Source organism: Podarcis melisellensis (genome assembly GCF_964234715.1).
Source record: "Podarcis melisellensis genome assembly, chromosome: 2".
Lineage (NCBI taxonomy): Eukaryota > Metazoa > Chordata > Lepidosauria > Squamata > Lacertidae > Podarcis > Podarcis melisellensis.
The window spans coordinates 87,885,614-87,904,090 of record NC_138529.1 but is presented as its reverse complement, the minus strand read 5'-3'; the positions used below and the strand labels follow the sequence as shown (position 1 = coordinate 87,904,090).

The 18,477-nt window shown below is 40.0% G+C and overlaps 1 protein-coding gene across 2 annotated transcripts in view; it reads right to left on the bottom strand.

Moving 5' to 3' along the window:
* Window positions 1-18,477, bottom strand: part of RAD18 (RAD18 E3 ubiquitin protein ligase) — a 108,615-nt gene that overhangs the window by 63,890 nt on the left and 26,248 nt on the right. For both annotated transcript variants that reach the window (XM_081902739.1, XM_081902740.1), the window contains exons 6-9: window positions 14,916-15,015; window positions 7,147-7,331; window positions 3,224-3,300; window positions 2,500-2,560 (exon numbers count right to left, since the gene is read on the bottom strand). In XM_081902739.1, coding sequence (XP_081758865.1) covers window positions 2,500-2,560; window positions 3,224-3,300; window positions 7,147-7,331; window positions 14,916-15,015 — 423 coding nt within the window. The remainder of the gene's footprint in view (window positions 1-2,499; window positions 2,561-3,223; window positions 3,301-7,146; window positions 7,332-14,915; window positions 15,016-18,477) is intronic.

Genomic DNA, 18,477 nt, shown 5'->3' with positions numbered 1-18,477 from the left:
ATGCTCAGCAACTGAGACTCAGAGGCATAATGCTCCTGACAGTGGAGGTGGAGCATAGCCATCATGGCTAGCAGCCACTGGTCGCCTTATCCTCATGAATTTGTCCAATTCTTTTAAAACCATCCAAGTTGGTAGCCATCACTGCCTCCTGTGGGAGCAAGTTCCACAGTTTAACAATGTGCCGTATGAAAAAGTACTTTCTGTTATCTGCTCTGAATCTTCCTACGTACATTCAGCTTCATTGGATGAGCTCTGTGTCATCTGGTGTCAAATATCAAGAACAACAAAATGTCAGACGTGCGAAGATTTTTCAGTTACTAGAACAGGTGCAGGCAACGCAAGCACCTGCACTTTGTGAGTCTTCTGGTGAAAAAACCGATATATAATTCTGACCCAATCCTTCCCAACAGACCCAATGTCGGTTCCTTTTTGAACAATGCACTTTCATCCCTCGCTATATGTAGTAATTAGTTCTGGGACTGTGAATTTCACTCTCAGAAATTTGCTTCCGTGTAAATTGGAGTGTCCATGTACTGTAACTGTGAAAAGTGTGTCAGACAATGACCTGGGAGACTAGGGTTTGAATCCTCACCCAGCCATGAAGATCACTGGGTAACCTTGGGCCAGTCACTGTCTTTCAGTCTAACCTACCTCACAGGGTTGTTGTTGTTTTTTAAGGATAAAATGGAGAGGAGAGAACCATGTACACCTTGAGCTCCTTGAAGGACAAGGAGGTCTATAAATGCAATAAATGAATGCATAATCCCTTCATTGTTAACTATTCCACTGGCCTACATTGGTCTTCCCAACCTTGAGTACCCTAGTGTTGCTGAACTACGGCTGCCATCATCCCTAACTGTTGATCTAAGGTTAAGGAAGTTAGGAGCTGAATACAACAACATCTCCCTCCTGAGGGATTTGCCTTTAGATCCTTGTATTCATTGTGCTTAGGTAACCTTAACCATTCCTTAGGTAAAATTCTAAGAACCCTTGTATCAAAGCAAAGGAAAACGAAGTCATTCATTGAGGATCTGGGCACAGACTGCTATTAGTCAGTTTCGATGTCCCTAAAGTCCCATATGGCTGTAGAATGTATGAACCTATACGGGAAGTGAAGCAAATTACTGGTCAGGAACAAAATGCATGGGGATGAGCAACTCATCCATAAAAGGCCAGAGCAAATGTACAGTATTCTAGCTTCTCACTGCTCTCATTAAAAACTGATCAGTTTCATTTGCAATGCAGTACTTTCATTCACCTGTCATGCTACAGTGAAGATTGATATGCATACAGATTTTTTTCCAAACGTTCCATTTGCATAATGCTGCTACAACATTTCACATTACACTAGTTAATACTAGTGTTTTGACATTTATAAAGCATCGACTGGGAGCCAAAAGAGGAATTGCTGTACTATCCAGTGTAGAAAAATTAGCCCTGAAATTAAATAAAGAATGAACCAGGTAGGATCAAAATTATTCCCAAAATCAAAGTTTAAAAATAATTAAGAGCAGCCTGTTAAAATATATCCTAAACTCAATTTCATGAGGCAAGCTTTTCTAACTAGTTCAACATCCTGCTGCACTCCCAAAGGACATTTAGTTACTAAATATGATGAGGAACAGACACACAGCAGTCCTATATTGGGTTGATCAAGGGTATACCTGAAAGTACAGTGGTACCTCTGGTTACGAACTTAATTCGTTCCAAAGGTCCATTCTTAACCTGAGGTACCACTTTAGCTAATGGGGCCTCCCACTGCCGCCGCCATGCAATTTCCATTCTCATCCTGGGGCAAAGTTCTTAACCCAAGGTACTACTTCCAGGTTAGCGGAATTTGTAACCTGAAGTATTTGTAACCCAAAGCGTTTGTAACCTGAGGTACCACTGTACTTGAACTCTAAACCAGGGTCATAGTCAACATTATATTAAGCATAATTTGATACATATACAAATCTAATGATTGGTTCAGTTCAAACAAAATGTGAAACTGTGGCTTGGCACTATATGAACCCCCACCCCACTGCAGCTCCCATGCTCTGATTCAATTACATACTATCTCTTTAGCATAAACCATAGGTTTTTTCCAGTATACCAAAACCTACAAACTATGGTTTCTGTTTCCCATCAAAACCAGTGTTGCAAACTAACTTCAAACTACAGTTTGTGATCCTATTTGCAGGACAAATTTGCAGGAAAGATGTAACTAACTGAACCAGAGTATGCCTTCATGTTGACACCAAAGCTATTATGCCAAATGTGGCAGGAAGAGTGGAGAGTTTTGCTTCCTAGTCATAGCTCCCTGCAATCCCATAATGAACTGCTCGCATTTTATTTTATTTTCTTTCTTTTCTTGGGCACACTAGTATAGGTAAACAATGATGGGGAAAAGGGAGAAAATGAGTATTTTAATACCAGTTCCATTTGTAATTTGTTCATTTCCTAAGAAGTAATTTCCTTTTTTTAAAAAAATGCAAATGAAATAATTGCTTTACTTACGATAATCTCTGTGAATTTCATCTATTTCTTTCTCTGTCTGTTTTTTGGTAAATGTCATACTCTGCAACAGTAGAACAAACATTACTTTTTAATGAAGGATGAAGGATATAAAGCCACACACCCAAAAATAATCAAGACATAATTATCTAAAAGGGAAGTTTTTATATTCTCCTCACACAACCATCCCCTCCCCCTGACAGCTGTAGTTTAGCACTCTTTCTATACACTCTCAATTGCATTTAACGTGTGCTAGTCTACCTAAAGGGAGATCCTTTTCTCTACAGGGTCAAATTCAAGGTGCTAGCACTAGTGCATAAATCTTTAAATGGCTTGGGACCCAAGTACCTAAAAGAGCACCTTCCCCAATACCAACCATCTCACATCCTATAATTGGCAGGTGAGGCCTTATTGGTGGTGCCATCACCAGAGGATGGCCAGTTGGTGCTGACTCATGACGGGGTCTTTTCAGTGGTGGTTCCCCAATTGTGGCTGGCCCTCCCTACTGAGGCGCGCCAGTCTCCATCATTATTAACTACATCTCATAGATGTGTAGAGTTGGAAGGGATCCCAAGAATCATGTAGTACAGTCCCCTGCAATGCAGGGGGTACACATATGGTACATCCTCAGTTGTGGTTCGAAAAGCTCATTGTGGGATTTTCATCACATGAAGTGACACATGCTCATTTCTTATCACTAAGCCTCAGTCAAAGTTTATCAACTTACGCCTCTTCTAGGTTTACTGGATTCCAGTTGTGTTCGAGTCTTCTCATTTTTTTCCAGCTCTCCTACAATTTCAGCAACTGTGGAAATAAACGATTGCCGTAAGCAGAAGCCTAACATCACGGGGGCGCCTCTTATATCAAGGCACAAAATGTTTCTGAGAGTATATTCTTTGTAAGAACTGAAACATGCTAGTCTGAAGTGAACACACATTTTCACCTATAATGAAGCTTTTTCTAAGAGACGGGGAGTACGCGAGAATGGAGGAAGGTGCAGTTCACCTGCTTGTGAAAAGTAAGACCTGAATAGGGGAATAAAGACTGCATGCTTGTTGAAAGGGGTAGGAAACTTCAGTAACCACATGCTAGCTGCCAGAAGGATCTCAGAATTAGGACAGATTTCTCATGCCATTCTGAGCAAGCTCTAAGAGGCTTCTCAGGAAATCCTTGACTGTTAATGTACCTGAGTATTAGACAGTATTTTCAAAAGCAGCAATAGTTTCCTGATAAAGGAGATCACAGAGTAAAGGAGAAAGGTAAATGAAAGAGGAAAAAGGCAAGAGGTTCTTCTTTGTGACTGGCTGCCGTAAGAGCCCCTGATTCTGCAACAGTAGCCCATCTCCTGTCCAACAAACACTGCTCGTTTTCTGCTCCTTGTGTTTCCTTCTCAGAATCTATCCACCCCAGAGCTATAAGCAACAAATCAAGGACTAGAAGACCTCAACAGGAGACTGTGCTAAGAGAGTTCTGAATGACACTACAACAAGGTCCATAGATCTCCAAGTGACTGTTACATCTCTCATGTGTCAACTCCCAACTACTGCTGCTGCTGCTGCTGCTACTACTACTACTATTATTATTATTATTGGATTTTGCAGGAATGACCAAAAAAACAGAGTTACAAAGTTCTTATTTCTCTCTCTCTCTCTCTCTCTCTCTCTCTCTCTCTCTCTCTCTCTCTCTCTCCTTGGGGAACATCTTTGGTATAGTACAGCTTCTGGAATGCCTAACCAGCATTCCTCTACTCACCACCCATGTGAAAAATTAGGGCTATGAGCATTAATAGTCACTGCTGTCAGTACTAGCAGGCAAACATTTCTTCAGCGCTAACAGAGCTGAAGCCATATAAAAATAAATGTATACATGTGTCTGAACAACATATGTAGGTGGATAATGACTGAGTTTTCATGCATCAATATTTTCTACTATTCAACAGAACAGAACATCTCTAGTTAGAACTGAAATAAAAATTGTTGGCAGGGGGTGGAGGAGTGAGCATGCCCCGGTGAATGTTGTGTAGGGTTAGAGATTAAGATCCTAGACTCTGAATCCCCGACTTGTAATCAAACTCCCAAGACAACAGCTTTGGGCAAATCACTCTCCATTTTGGTGCCTTTTTTTGTGAAACAGAAATATAATTGACCTATTTTACAGACCTATGAGATCAAATGAACCAAGCATGGGAAAGAGGGTCCTTGGTAGCATTCTTGCCTGTTAGTGCCACCAAGAATTATTTTATTTTATTGTTGTTGTTTTTTATTTCTGGTCTTTGAAATCCAAATGGCTGGCAAAAACAAAATAGCAGGACAATTTACAGCATGCTATAAAATGAGAGTTTTCTGGCATCACAAATGGATTGTATTTTTGCTTGCAATCGACATGTTTGTTGATTTTAAGTCTGTCCTGCGTAGAGATCATTAATTTAGAGCCTATGGATTTTTCTCACGGGAAAACGAAACTCAAACCTTACTTCCATCAGGAATCCGATACCTTCTTAAAGAAGCTGCTCTATAAATAGATATCTAAGAAATAAGCCCAACGTGACTCAAACCTCTCCTGATTTGTAGAAAAATCCAGACTAGATTGAGCAGTTTAGGGAGTGTGATAGGGCCTACAGATGTTGTTGGATTCCAACACTCCCCAGCCTTGGCCAACATGTCTAAAAATCAGAGGTGGTGGGAGCTGTAATGCAACATCTGGAGGGCCACAGTTTTGCCATTCCTGGACTAGATTTAGAAACCCATTGCTTCTAATGTAAATCACAATAGCCTGAGTTGTATGCAACATTAAAATATGTTTTAATGCTACATGGATGAGCTCGCACATGCCTGTCTCCAATCTCTTCTTCCAGTGTGGCTGTCAGGAAACTGGAAGTTTTTGCTTCAATTTTCAATTAACCCCAGTTAAGAGGTTTGTTCGAACCATAAACTGTGGCTAATCTTAACTATGGTTTCAGGCAATTGAGCAAAACCACTATCTGAAATTGGTTTGTTTCCCCAAACCATAATCATCACCCCATGGAAAAACTGTGACCAAAAGGAACCAGGCAAATAAATGTAGGTGACTAAGAGAGAACATGGTAGATGCTTATAAAATTATGTATGATTTGGAAAAACCAAATTCCGAGCCATATTGCATGTCATGCTTCGCGTCATTTTACTCGCATCATTAAAAGTAAAAGTGTTGCCGGAAGATGAAATTTTGGGGAATTATATTTTAAATGGCCTAGAACGTGTTAACTATATAAGAAAATTAAAAATGGGTCTATGGTTTGACATTTTCATTGAGTTACCCTAGTACATCCAGGTTTGAAGGCATCAAGCCTCTGAATGCCCGTTGCCGGGGAACATGAGTGTGTGGGCAGGCACTGCACTTGTGTCCTGCTTGTGGACTTCCTGCCAGCATCTGATTGGCCACAGTGGGAAACAGAACACTGGAGAAGGACACTTGATGTGATCCAGCAGGGTTTCTCTAATGTTAACCACTATCATTCATTTTTCTGTGGAAAAAACAACTGTATTTCTCTAGTTCTTGCAGCAACAAGTCAAATCAAAACACTCAGAACAGACACTTCTGTTGTTGCCTACGACTACTGGAACCAGGGCAAGCACGTTTTAAGAGGTAAGCTGTCATGTTGTCTTCCCCTAGACAAATATTTGTGCCCTCAAGTTGTATTTTCAAATTTTAACTCTAGAGGTCATTTTGACCTTTAGCGGAAAAGATTTCCTAGCTTTCTGTTAAAATGGGACAAGTATAACTGAATCAGAGATTCCTCTCCTAAGTTCTATTCAGAGTTTGTTTGTTTTTTTACTTTTAAAGTATGTTGTGCAACTATGTGAGAATCAACATCATCATTATTTAGATTTTGTACATTTTACTGAGTGGGTTACAACAATTACGCTCAAGAAAATAGGGGGGGGGGTCCTCAAAATTTATATATCAGATGTGAAAGACCAGGGGAAAGAGGTGAGTATGTGTATTATACCTTGAGTTTTATAATACACACAGGTCTCACATGACGTTTGGGTACCAATTTCTTGTGTTTGGATAAGTGAATTTTCGTATAGCAAGTGTTTGGATAGTGTAGCCTGCGTGTATAGAGTTGATTGGCTAGAAGCAAACAATTTACAGCACCCATAGCTAAAATAGCGCAAGACGGAATGGGATGACCACATGCATTGCCACCACCACCCTGGATGAACAAGGACAAACACCAACAATAATTAAGTCTCTAAGGCTGACTTCACTCTATAAACACACAAATAAGTTATCTGAAGTCGCATCCATGTAGCAGCTGTACAGTGTATGTGGAGGCCATAAAAATTAACTACCATGATACCACTGAGAATATTTCTGCCAGGGTTACAGGGGAATCCCAACGCCATGCGGAAAGCAACCACTGGACACAAATAGCTACCTTGCGCTGAGCTGACCTCATGCCAATGAAAATTCAAATGGCCTTTCAGCAGAGTGTGAAAAGAGTCCAAGACCAAATATGTCCAAAGAGAAATCTGGAATAGGCATGCTTGAGTGTTTTGTTCTCAAATAAATAAAATGGTAGGTAAACAAGCTGTCAGAAAGAGGCATACTTTATGAAAATGTTGGCAGTTTTCAAGGAAAACCATTATGTGAAATCCAGCTTCCTACCTGATTTGGGATTTAAAGAATCGCACTCTGAATTATACATGTGCACAAACTCCTGGTGCCTTTTAATAAGCTGTTGTTTCGTTCCCTGAGTGGACAGTCCAAGTTCTTTCAGCCTTCTTCTCAGATCACGATCAGACAGTAAACTGTACACCACTTTAGATAGTAGCTTTCTTTTTTGTCCAGAGCTGAAATAATTTTTAAAAATGGGAGGGAATCAATAAAGTTTTTCCGGTCACGCACTTCAACAAATGTATGTGGTTTTCCCTACATTATAGTTATTCAAAAAAACAAAAGGGGGGAGACTCACACACAAATGCACTGCAATAAAAGAGCAAGGACTTTAGAGGATGTTAGAGGACTTTCAGGTCAGCACAGATGGGTGGTGGTGGATAACAGCATTCCTGGTACTTTTCCTAAGCATCTCCACTTTTCATCCCTCTCAGTCGGGTATAGCATTCCTTTCCCAACACCAAATATTATTATTATTATCATTGTCGTCGTCATCATCATCAACATCATTTTTATTAAATACTGTTATAACCTGCTTCAGCTCCGAGGAGCTCAACGTTCTCTCCACTTTCTACTGTCAGAACAACCTTGTGATGTAAGCTAAGCTGAGGGGATCAGAGGTTTGATTCAGATAAAATGTTAAAAAACTATCACATTACAGAATATGAAATGCCATGAGCCGAATACTTTGGGTCTTTCTTTCTGATATTATACAATTATATAAATTATATTAATTTTTAATATAAATTGGCAATATAATGTATTACTATGACCAAATTCCTTCGAGTGCCAGTTAATGGAACTCGTTATTAATTATTATTTCAAGTTTTTTTAATTCAACTTTTCTCTTAGATAATGAAAACCTCTTACAAAATATAAAACCAACAATAGGACCAACAGTTTACAACATCAGAATTTAACACAGATCAGTACATTGTTACTAAAATGCCACAACCCCAAAAGGCTTGCTCAAGGAACTATCTTTACTGCCCACCAGAAAATGATTAGAGGTTGATCTAGGCAGCCTGCCTTGGGAAGGGCATCCCACAACCTTGGCACGACTACAGCAAAAGCTCTGTCACTCATGCCTATCAGGTCAGAAAGCAAAGTCTCTGAAATTAGCTTCCATGCTTGAGTTGTATTCATATTAGAATCTTCAGCATACCACAGCAAAGATGCCATCAGCGACCATGAGGCCAAACTTCATCATCCCAATGGATACTTTCACCCCGCAACAAACAGTTTGGCAACCTCAAGGGTTCCAACAACAGAGGGCGTTTGTGTCAAATGGAAAGGAAATGGTCTTCCAGCTGTTCAGCAACAGGAAACATGATTTTGCTTTGGAAGTGTGTTTTATTGGCAAGTCCTGAACACATCATATCGAAAAATGAAGTTAAATGTATTTGAAAGCAAGCTTTAATTTTAACTGCAGTTTTAAGTGGAGCGTTCTAATTATCATAATCCTTGTTTTCTGTAATGCAGGTGGCGAGAAGATACACTTTCTCTATGGGAGGCGGTTCTTTGAGATGCTGGTAGGGAATGCAATTTTTCAATGGGTAAAACTGCATTATATTACTTCCAACCATCCTAACAGCATAAATTGCAAACAAAATAAAAGCTGCTGAAGAGGCTGACAGGTGAAGGCTACAGAACTGCTCCCTTATGAGTCTGGATTGAAGGATCAGCATCAGACTGGGAAAAGTTGGAATCCACAGTCCCTGTGAAACTGCACACTCTGGTTTCCAGGACCACACAGTATTTTCAAGACCACCCGAGCCATTATTGAACCTCTATAACAGTGCAGCACATGCATTCCGCTCCTTGAGAAGTCTCTTTAACAACTGTATTCCCTGTGCAATCTAATTCTCACAAGCATGATTCAAATGCAGACATCAAGCTAAGCTATGGTTTGCATTAAGCATGGTTTGAACTTCCAAATACTCCAAGCCTGGAGATGCTAGTCTACACGTTCTCCCTCTGCTCAGGGTGCCTTTCTCTGCGGTTCAGTGCGCTCAAGGCTTGGGAAATTGACCAATCAAAACTGTTTGACAAGTTAAGCATGTTTAAATAATTCCTTTCTTCTTGGAATAATAGGTTTGGAATTGCCCAAGAAAGATGTTAAATTATTTTTGTATGCCACAATGGCCGGCCGAATATTACTTTCTAAAAATTGGAAAACACAAGAACTACCAACAGTGGAAGATTGGCAGATGAAGATGATGGACTTTTCGGAGCTAGCTGACCTGAGGAGTTGCAAGAGGATTGGAGGAAATTTATGGACTATTTGAATAAATATTGTAATATTAAAAAATAGAAATTACTTGAAAGAAACAAATAGACCTAGGATTAAACTAAGTTATAATTAAATAAATGGGATTTAGAAAGTTAAGATAAGTGAGTAAGATGGACTATAATTGGAAATTGTTTTAGTTTAATAATGATATTGGAAAGCTGTTACTTTTAATTACAAGGAAACTCAGAAGGGAGGGATTTGAGGAAGTCAACCAAGATGTTTAATAGGTGGGATTTGTGAAGAATTAAGTTTGTTGTTATCATTTATCTGTTTATTGTTCTTTTTTTTTCTTTTTTCCTATTTTCGTGTATCATTTTGCTTTGTGGTTTGTGTTATCATTGTGGGAAATCTAATAAAAAATTATTTTAAAAAAGAATAATGTTCCAGTGTGTGTGTTTTTTTTAGAAAATGCACACTACTTTTTTGAGAATTGGTTTTGGCTTGCAAACCAACTTCAAAACGTAATGTATGATTCTATCATGCTGGTTAATAGGGGGTGGGGGGAGTTGCTTCTTCGAACCTCCACATTTTCAAACCACACATGGAGTGGGAGTTAGCAGCACACATGCTGGCCCTGCCCCAAAATCACTATTAAATTGGGCAGAAAGTCTGAAGAGGGAACCCATGTATGTTCCCTCTTCAAGCCTTCCACCCCCCACACATGAAATTATGGAGGGTAAAGTTGGCAGGGACAGCCCCCCCCCCCCGCTCATTATTTGAATGCATGAAGGCTATTGAAGGTTAGGTTTTCTTTGCCATGGTACAGCTTAATGTGCAAATGAGCCTATGAGGCAAAAAATCTTTGTTTAAAGAAAGAATGGGAACTGAGCTTTTTCAAGAGTCTGCACTGACAACCAGTTTCACACATCATTTTAAGCTCAGAAAACAGAAAAAGGTTAGCATACTTGTATGCAGTTACTAGGTTTCCTGTGTGAAACCCAGAATCATAAATAACTGCCCCTCTGAAATACTGCTTTAAAATATATGTTGGCCATTTTCCATGTGAAGCAAAAAAAAACCCAACCCACCCCAGATAATATTCCTTACAGGCAAGCTAAATCTCCTAACTGCCACTGTAAGGAAGTTGAACACATTGCCAAGGTCATGCTCAATAACTTTTAGTAGCTAAATCTTTTGAGACAAGAATCTTCTCAGAGGCTGTTTTAAACTGCATGACGCCTAGACAAAAATAAACCACATTACAGAAAACAGCCACATTTCTTAGAATTCCAGAGGGAAAGCGTGTTCCAGCCATATATAAATCTTTACATCTGCAAGTAATAACAAAAATCAAGAAACAGTCAAAAAGCTGTCAAAATAAAGATGCTAGCACCTGTTCAGAGTGCAATACAGAGACCTCTGTGGAAATAAGATGACTTGCAAACATTTGTCATTGTCTTTCCATGGCAAAGTGCTAATACATGGTAAGCTTGTGGTATTTTGCATTCAGTATAACACTAAGAACTTTTGGTAATGAAAGCACACATTTGAACTAGAGAGAGCACAAGGGAAAGAATTAACTACTGAGCAAATACAGAAATTTCAAAATCCCAGTGCATCATTTGCAAAACAAAATTAATGGCAGATTAGCCATGCTCATATTTCCTACTATTCCACTAAGAATTAGATCAAAGTTTGAAATCAGAGCTGGAGAAATGGCTCAATAAATTTATATCAGAACCGACAGCACAACTACTGCTCAGTGAGTGTGCAATGCAGCCCCTTCATGTGATGTGGAAAAATAAGCCAGGAAATCTTTAACTATTAGTTTCTTGCTTCATGAAACCAGGACACTACAGTTAATGTCTTTAGAACAAGTTATGATTTTAAGCAATCTTTGAACCATAGCCTCATATCCTGGCTTGTTCCAAACCTGTTAGCCATAGTTTCCCAGTTCAAACAAAACAGGAAACTATAGTTAATGGAAGACTTTGTAATCTGTTTGCTCACTCAAAGAAGCTGTGCATGGGCACCAGTTCCCAGCTCAGCTGTTGAACTTATCATCTAAACACAGCCATTGTGTCCCTATAGTTTGGATCACAAGTCAACATGAGTCCTATTTAGGCACTTTGTTCCAAACAGGTGAAGGGGACACATGGGGCTACCCCTCCTCATAATGAAATAAATTTGCTGGTCATGTTGTTGTTGTTTAGTCGTTTAATCATGTCCGACTCCTCGTGACCCCATGGACCAGAGCACGCCAGGCACTCCTGTTTTCCACTGCCTCCCACAGTTCCGTCAAACTCATGTTAGTAGCTTCGAGAACACTGCCCAACCATCTCGTCCTCTGTCGCCCCCTTCTCCGTGTGCCCTCCATCTTTCCCAACATCAGGGTCTTTTCCAGGGAGTCTTCTCTTCTCATGAGGTGGCCAAAGTATTGGAGCCTCAGCTTGAGTTTGAGTTTAGTTTGAAGCTCAGGCCAAGAGTGAGTGACTGGCCCAAGGTCACCATGTATACGGTTTCCAACATGAGGTTAATCATCCCTAGGCTGAAAATGCTATGTGCATCGAAGGTCATCATGGGTTGACTGGGGACACACCTATAGCTCATTTGACACACTCAATACTCATGGTACAGTGCTGCCCCGCAAGACGAACGCCTCGCAAGACGGAAAACCCGCTAGACAAAAGGGTTTTCCATTTTGGAGGCGCTTCGCAAAACGAATTTCCCTATGGGCTTGCTTCACAAGACAAAAAAGTCTTGCGAGTTCCTTCGTTTTTTTCCCCTTTTCCCCCCTTTTCCTAAGCCGCTAAGCCGCTTATCAGCTGATCCGCTGATAAGCCGCTTAACAGCTGATCGCTAAAAGCCGCTAAACCGCTAATAGCGCTAATCCGCTAAGCTGTCAATGGGCTTGCTTCACAAGACGAAAAAACCGCTATACAAAGAGCCTCACGGAACGAATTAATTTCGTCTTGCGAGGCACCACTGTACTGACAGCCTGAATAGGCCTACCACTTTAGAAATAACAGTGCTCTGTTAACAAGACTTCCTTTTCCTGTGTTCTAAATCACCATTATGCATTTGAGGGTGGCATGGAAAGAGGTATGTAGAGCTTTGCCATAGTTGTGGAGCTCATAACCACAGCTACAGAGCAACCTGCATGAGCACCCTATAGTAAATGGGTAAGCCAAACATTTTGAGGGTCAGCAAACTGGAACAAGTTGCAGGTGGTCATCCTCCCAGTGGGCCAGTGTGGTGCAGTGGTCACAGTGCCTGTCTAGGAGCCGGGGGACCAGGGTTCAAATCCCTACTTTGTCATGAAGCTCACTGGGTGACCTTGGGCCATTTGAATGTACACTGTGATCTTTGAGACACAATAGAAAACAAATAGTCTTTGTGCAACTAAGGCCTTAAAAAGCTGGAGTCTGCCTTACATAGTTATGAAGAACTCCTTAAAGAAAAAGGCAGTGTATATATCTTAAGTTTGTTAGACCCCATTGCATTCCCATCAAGCATGATATTCTGTTTCACTGGAAGTGAATTCTATATTCCTAAGTGGGAAAACAGACGATAATGAAGAGGCCCATCTCTGCAATCACGCCTCTCTATTTCTCGCAGTCACAGATATAGTCAATAGGTACATGCAACTGCATTCCCTAACTAACTTGACAAATTTGGCTCCAGCGCCTCTTGTACTCCACAAACTTATCTAATCCCTTCTTGTTTATTTATTATTTCTAACACATATGAATCACTGTCCTGCCACAGGCATTCAAAACAATTTGCGACAAATGCCACCAATAATGTTCCCTAGCAACAAGCTCAGGCTCCACAGGCAACTCACGCGTTTCATCTCTTTAAAAAAATAAAAAAATCTTTGACATCGTTCACCCTGTTTGTGCTATTGCTATTTCACACAGTAATGCAGAATAAACCTTTCTACCCTATTCACAAATGAACTCCATTCATGATTCTTTTATTCAAGGTGATTTCATCTACACAAGACTTTATATATGATCTACTGGGATCAATCAGAGATGTTACTTCCCTACTAATGACATTAGTTTCTTACTAATGAAATCAATTAAGGCTGTCCTCCCCCCACATTTGTATTGTGCAAATAATGTATCACACACTATGCTGGTTGTTATTGTTGTTGTTTTAAATGGTTAAACATAATCACTGCATTTAAACTTGTCCGTTCACTCACTATCCTGGCTTTGTGTGTGCTTTTATGAGAGAAAAGAGGGAGAAGGGATTAAAATACATGGCTGGAAAGCGTTTTTCTATGTCCAAAATAAAGGAACGTGCATAACAATGCAACGAGACCACTGATCTTTAAGAGCAAAAGCAAACTCACTGGTATGGCAATCATGAGTACATCCTGGGTAAGCTTGTGGAACAATTAGAGGAAAACACCCTAAGGAGAAGCTCACAGACTACTGAGATAGATTGGATGTAATCATAGTAAAAAAGATGTGTGTCTGTACTTGATTGGATGTGATCAGAAGCTTGAAGGACTTCTAACATAGCAGACAACTGGAAGCCATAGCACCCTAACATCTTTTCTTCAAAATAAAGCTTTCTGGTTTGTTGCACTTGCTGAGCAAGTTTGTACATAATCAGTCTCCAAAGCATTCATGGCTCTTTAGAAGACTATATGAGAATCTTCTATCGACTTTGCTGGTCTATATAACTGCTTCATTAGGTCTTGATGCATGGACCCAGCATCATTAGATTCTGAAGCATGGCTTTAAAAAGTTACCTGCAGTTATCTAATAATAATGATGTGCAGAAATTCTTGGAAGTAATCAGGAATCACGTTACAGAACATCCACATTGTTGGATAGTTCCAAAATGGGGGGCGGGGGAGGATGAATCAATCTGCCTATGCCTCTTCCAGTAAGTATAACTATAATTTGGATATAGCCAATGAGGTCTTGCAAGGGTAGTGCTCCACCTACTGAGAATTTTGCACTGTGCCTCCTTCTTATTTGTGTTGATTGACAAGGTAGAGGAAGAGGTCCAGACATAATGCCCATCATCTTTCTTCCAAAGATTCAGCTATGCTATTTTTTATATGCCTGTACCCAGGCTGGGCTGTCATCCAAAAGTGGTACCTGAATGATATTATAAATAAGCATAAATGATGCCCTTAGCTAACAATACAATAGCATCTATGAAGGATTCAAAGGAAGTCAGTGGGTGCTTGCTTTAAGTCTGGCTAAGAAAGTGACAAAGACCCAAATATTGATACAAAGGCAGCAAGACTGATTCAGCTAGTTTCCAGACAACTGTGCAGGACAGATGTTCCCCTTTATTCAATAAATCCAATGACTTTGAATAAATTGAACACCTGGAGTTTTGTTGTTGATAGTGGCATTTCCCCCCCTTTTGGGTGGTGCATATTAATATCATTTGTTCACAAGCAAACAAAAAAACTTGGCACAATCTGGCACATAACTGCATCTCCTTGCAGCAAGAATGGGCAGCATTCACCAGAAGCTCACTCACTCAAGTATCTTACCTTCGGAGACTGTCTTTCTTCTCATCTCTTCTCAAGCAGCCATCAAGGTGTTTATTTATATGAAGTTCTTGAACAGGAACCCCGCAGACAGGGCACTCCACTGAAACATTTGAAAGCATTCATGTTAACATGGCCATTCCTAAAGAATGCTTGCCAACTGAAGAAAACCATTTATTTTCATAAGGGAGGAGGGAAAGCATTGGTATTTATGTGCAAAGCAAAATGCAGATTTTGGGGTGGAGGTGTTTCTAATATATGAACACCATTTTGTTACCTGTTCCAAATGGAGCTTACTTCCGCAAAAATACAAGTACAGACCTCACCAGCCACTTTCTATATAGAAACATGTCTTTCCTCTAGCAAATTTAGGATATTTAAGATACACAATGGCACCAGCAATGCATCCTCGTCTAGATTTTCCCAAACATGACTGCATTTACCCCAAATGACGCAGCCCAGTGGTCCAGGTCTGCAGAACATTTCCTGCCAGCCTGGAAAAAAGGGAAGCTCCGTTCTCCAGCAGAAAATTGAAGTCAAAAGTGCATATTAATTCACATCCTAAAATCCAAAGAATCACTTTCTCTTTAAAGCAGCATCAGAAGGATCCATTTGAAGCAAAGCATCAAAAGACATGGAAAGATCATTCTTCTCTTAATCACCACTTTCCCCTACAACATACACACAACCACTTTGGATTCCAAACCCATATTCTCTGTGTTTGGAATCTTAATATTTCTGCCAATGTGGAACAGGAATGTGGTCCATCACAGGCATGATTCTTAGGTGCAGACTTCAAAGTCCTACTAAAACCTGACCTCAGCATGATATTTGTTTGTCCCCCAAGGAATTTGGCCCCTTTGAAGGGAATGTTTCCCTCTTCCTCAGAATTATGTTCTCCATCCCATTAGGTCCAGTCGTGGCAGACTCTGGGGTTGCAGTGCTCATCTCGCTTTAGTGGCCGAGGGAGCTGGCGTACAGCTTTTGGGTCATGTGGTCAGCATAACTAAGCCGCTTCTGGCGAACCAGAGCAGTGCACGGAAACGCCGTTTACCTTCCCGCCAGAGCAGTACCTATTTATCTACTTGCACTTTGATGTGCTTTTGAACTGCTAGGTTGGCAGGAGCAGGGACCAAGCAACGGAAGCTCACCCCGTTGTGGGGATTCGAACCGCCGACCTTCTGATCGGCAAGTCCTAGGCTCTGTGCCACCCACGTCCCTAGCTTTGATAGACCTGACTAAATTTTACCTGGTTTTAACTTGCACTGACAGCTGCAAGTTTTCAGCTGCACCTTATTTTAACCCACAACAACAGTCTAACATTTATAATATAGGGGAACAGAGCTTATGAAGGGTGAGGGGTGTTTTTAAAGAAGGCTAAGCCCACTCTTTTTAAAACTAAGCTGATTCTCCCACTAGCAAGATCTGTGTTTTGTAGAACTATATATGGTGGAGTTTCCTCCCTTCTCCAAAATGGAAGCTTTTAGCCTAGTTTACTGTGGCCCCTCCAGCTTTCCCGCAGAGTTAGCATAGGTATCTACAGGCTTCCTACCCCTAGAATGTAGCTCCTGAGTTATGAGTTCTTTCAGGATCTGGCTCCTAGCATACAATGTTCTTACACTGGATCCTTATTATTCTGAACTGTTTTAATTAAATAAATGTGTGCTACCTACCCTCTCTTTGCATATCTGCTTAACTCCCTTTCTTGTTTTGTCACCTCAGGCTCCCTTTAGCACTTGGAACAGGGCAATGTTGGATTTTATGGCTGGATTTTATTGTCCTACCGCTGGTTTGGCGTTATTGAGTTATGGTTTATTGAGTTGCTGTGTCATGCTTTAATTTTGTCTATTTATTTATCTGTGTTATGTCACCTAGAGAACATTTTTATAAGGCAACTTATGCAACAAATTAATTGTATACAGATATTCAGCTCAGCTATACCACTGTAAGTCACAGCTTTAAAAGGTTCAGAGTATGTCTCGGAGACATAAAGGGGGAAGGCCAAATAGAGAAGTACAAAGCCAGAGGACAGAAAATAAAAAATGGAATATAGTACTGCATTTATTTTCCTTATGCTTCAGACAGGGAAGGGGAATATTTTACTTATTTACTTGCTGGTTTTATATAAAGCCACCCAAAAGCATTATTCTCTGTGTGGTTTCCAACATAAAATGATAAACACCATTAGAAACACAATATCCTTAAAACACAGTAATTATTCCTATATAATAATTGGAATTATTGCAAATGGAATAATTGGACTGGAATTTGGGAGCAGGGAGTAAAGTTTATTTTTCATGGGCATAGAGACTGGGACGTCACTTACTAATGTAGCATTTCTTGAAATGTTAATTATTAAAATGTGCTCCGACGCTTCTATAAATAACACTGAAAAAAGAGATCAGGAATGCCAAATTCATCTAAGCAATAATGTTTTGTTTCTAGGCCAACTGGGTTCCCACACTGTATTCCAAATAACATATAAATTAGCAAAGATAATTATATGTGATATAAGGTAGCGTACAAAGGATATTGTTGCATTTCACATTTATGACTCAATTCACAAGATGGAGTTAGAAAGTTTGCACTCTTTCCCCTTTCATATTAAGGCAGCAAAAAAAATGCTAATCAAAATATGCAAGAACAACAGTGGTATATCATGAATGTAAAGGCTTTATTACTGGCAATTTAAAAACATAACCTCTGAATTTTCCACTTCTTTTGGAATTAAGGAGGCTTCAACTGCAAAGCACCACTTGACTAGGGATTCTATCAAAGTCCATTTTTAAACCAAAAAATGTTCAACTGAAAAAAACTACAGCAGAATCCTTTTAACATTATCACCTGATGGGCATCTTATTGCCTTTTTCTTAAGACCCAAAAAGAAACAGGATGTTACACTGAGCAAGAATTTAAACACAGTAGAAACCATTCTATTACACAGAGTTGTAATATCTCTTAATATATTTAACATTTTCTGTGTTAATAGGAATACCTTTCCATCAGATGGCTGAGCACTATTTAAACCACATATGTGCTGCATCACACTAGCTGATACTAGTTGATTGTTGCAGAAGGCATAGTTATGGCTCAGTGCACCAGATTCATTTTTTGAGCCACTGTAGCATGATAATTGAACTATGGGCTGGTTTACTATGGTAAACTATACTTAACATTACAAGAATGAATGTAATTCCTTTCCCCAGGCTTGTTCCTCAAGAATGGCTACAAGAATGAGTTCAGAAACTTCTACTTCTGCTCCAGATTTTTAAGACAAACCATAACTTGCCCTATCATCTCTACCCAGACAAACTGTGATTACTCTTAACCAAGGTAAGCTGAAATAAGGAAAGTGCAAGCCATAGTTTCTGAAATTGCCTGGTGTCCACTAACACTAAGATTAACCACAGTTTAGGGTTTCAACAAAATGCTAAACTGTGGTTAATTTTTAAAGGGAATGGACACTTCCAATCTCCTCTTTACCGTCACACAACAGGAGAGGAGAGGAAGGAGGGGCGTGCATGAACCCAGCAGGAAGCTAAACCATTAGGACAAGAGATCACTT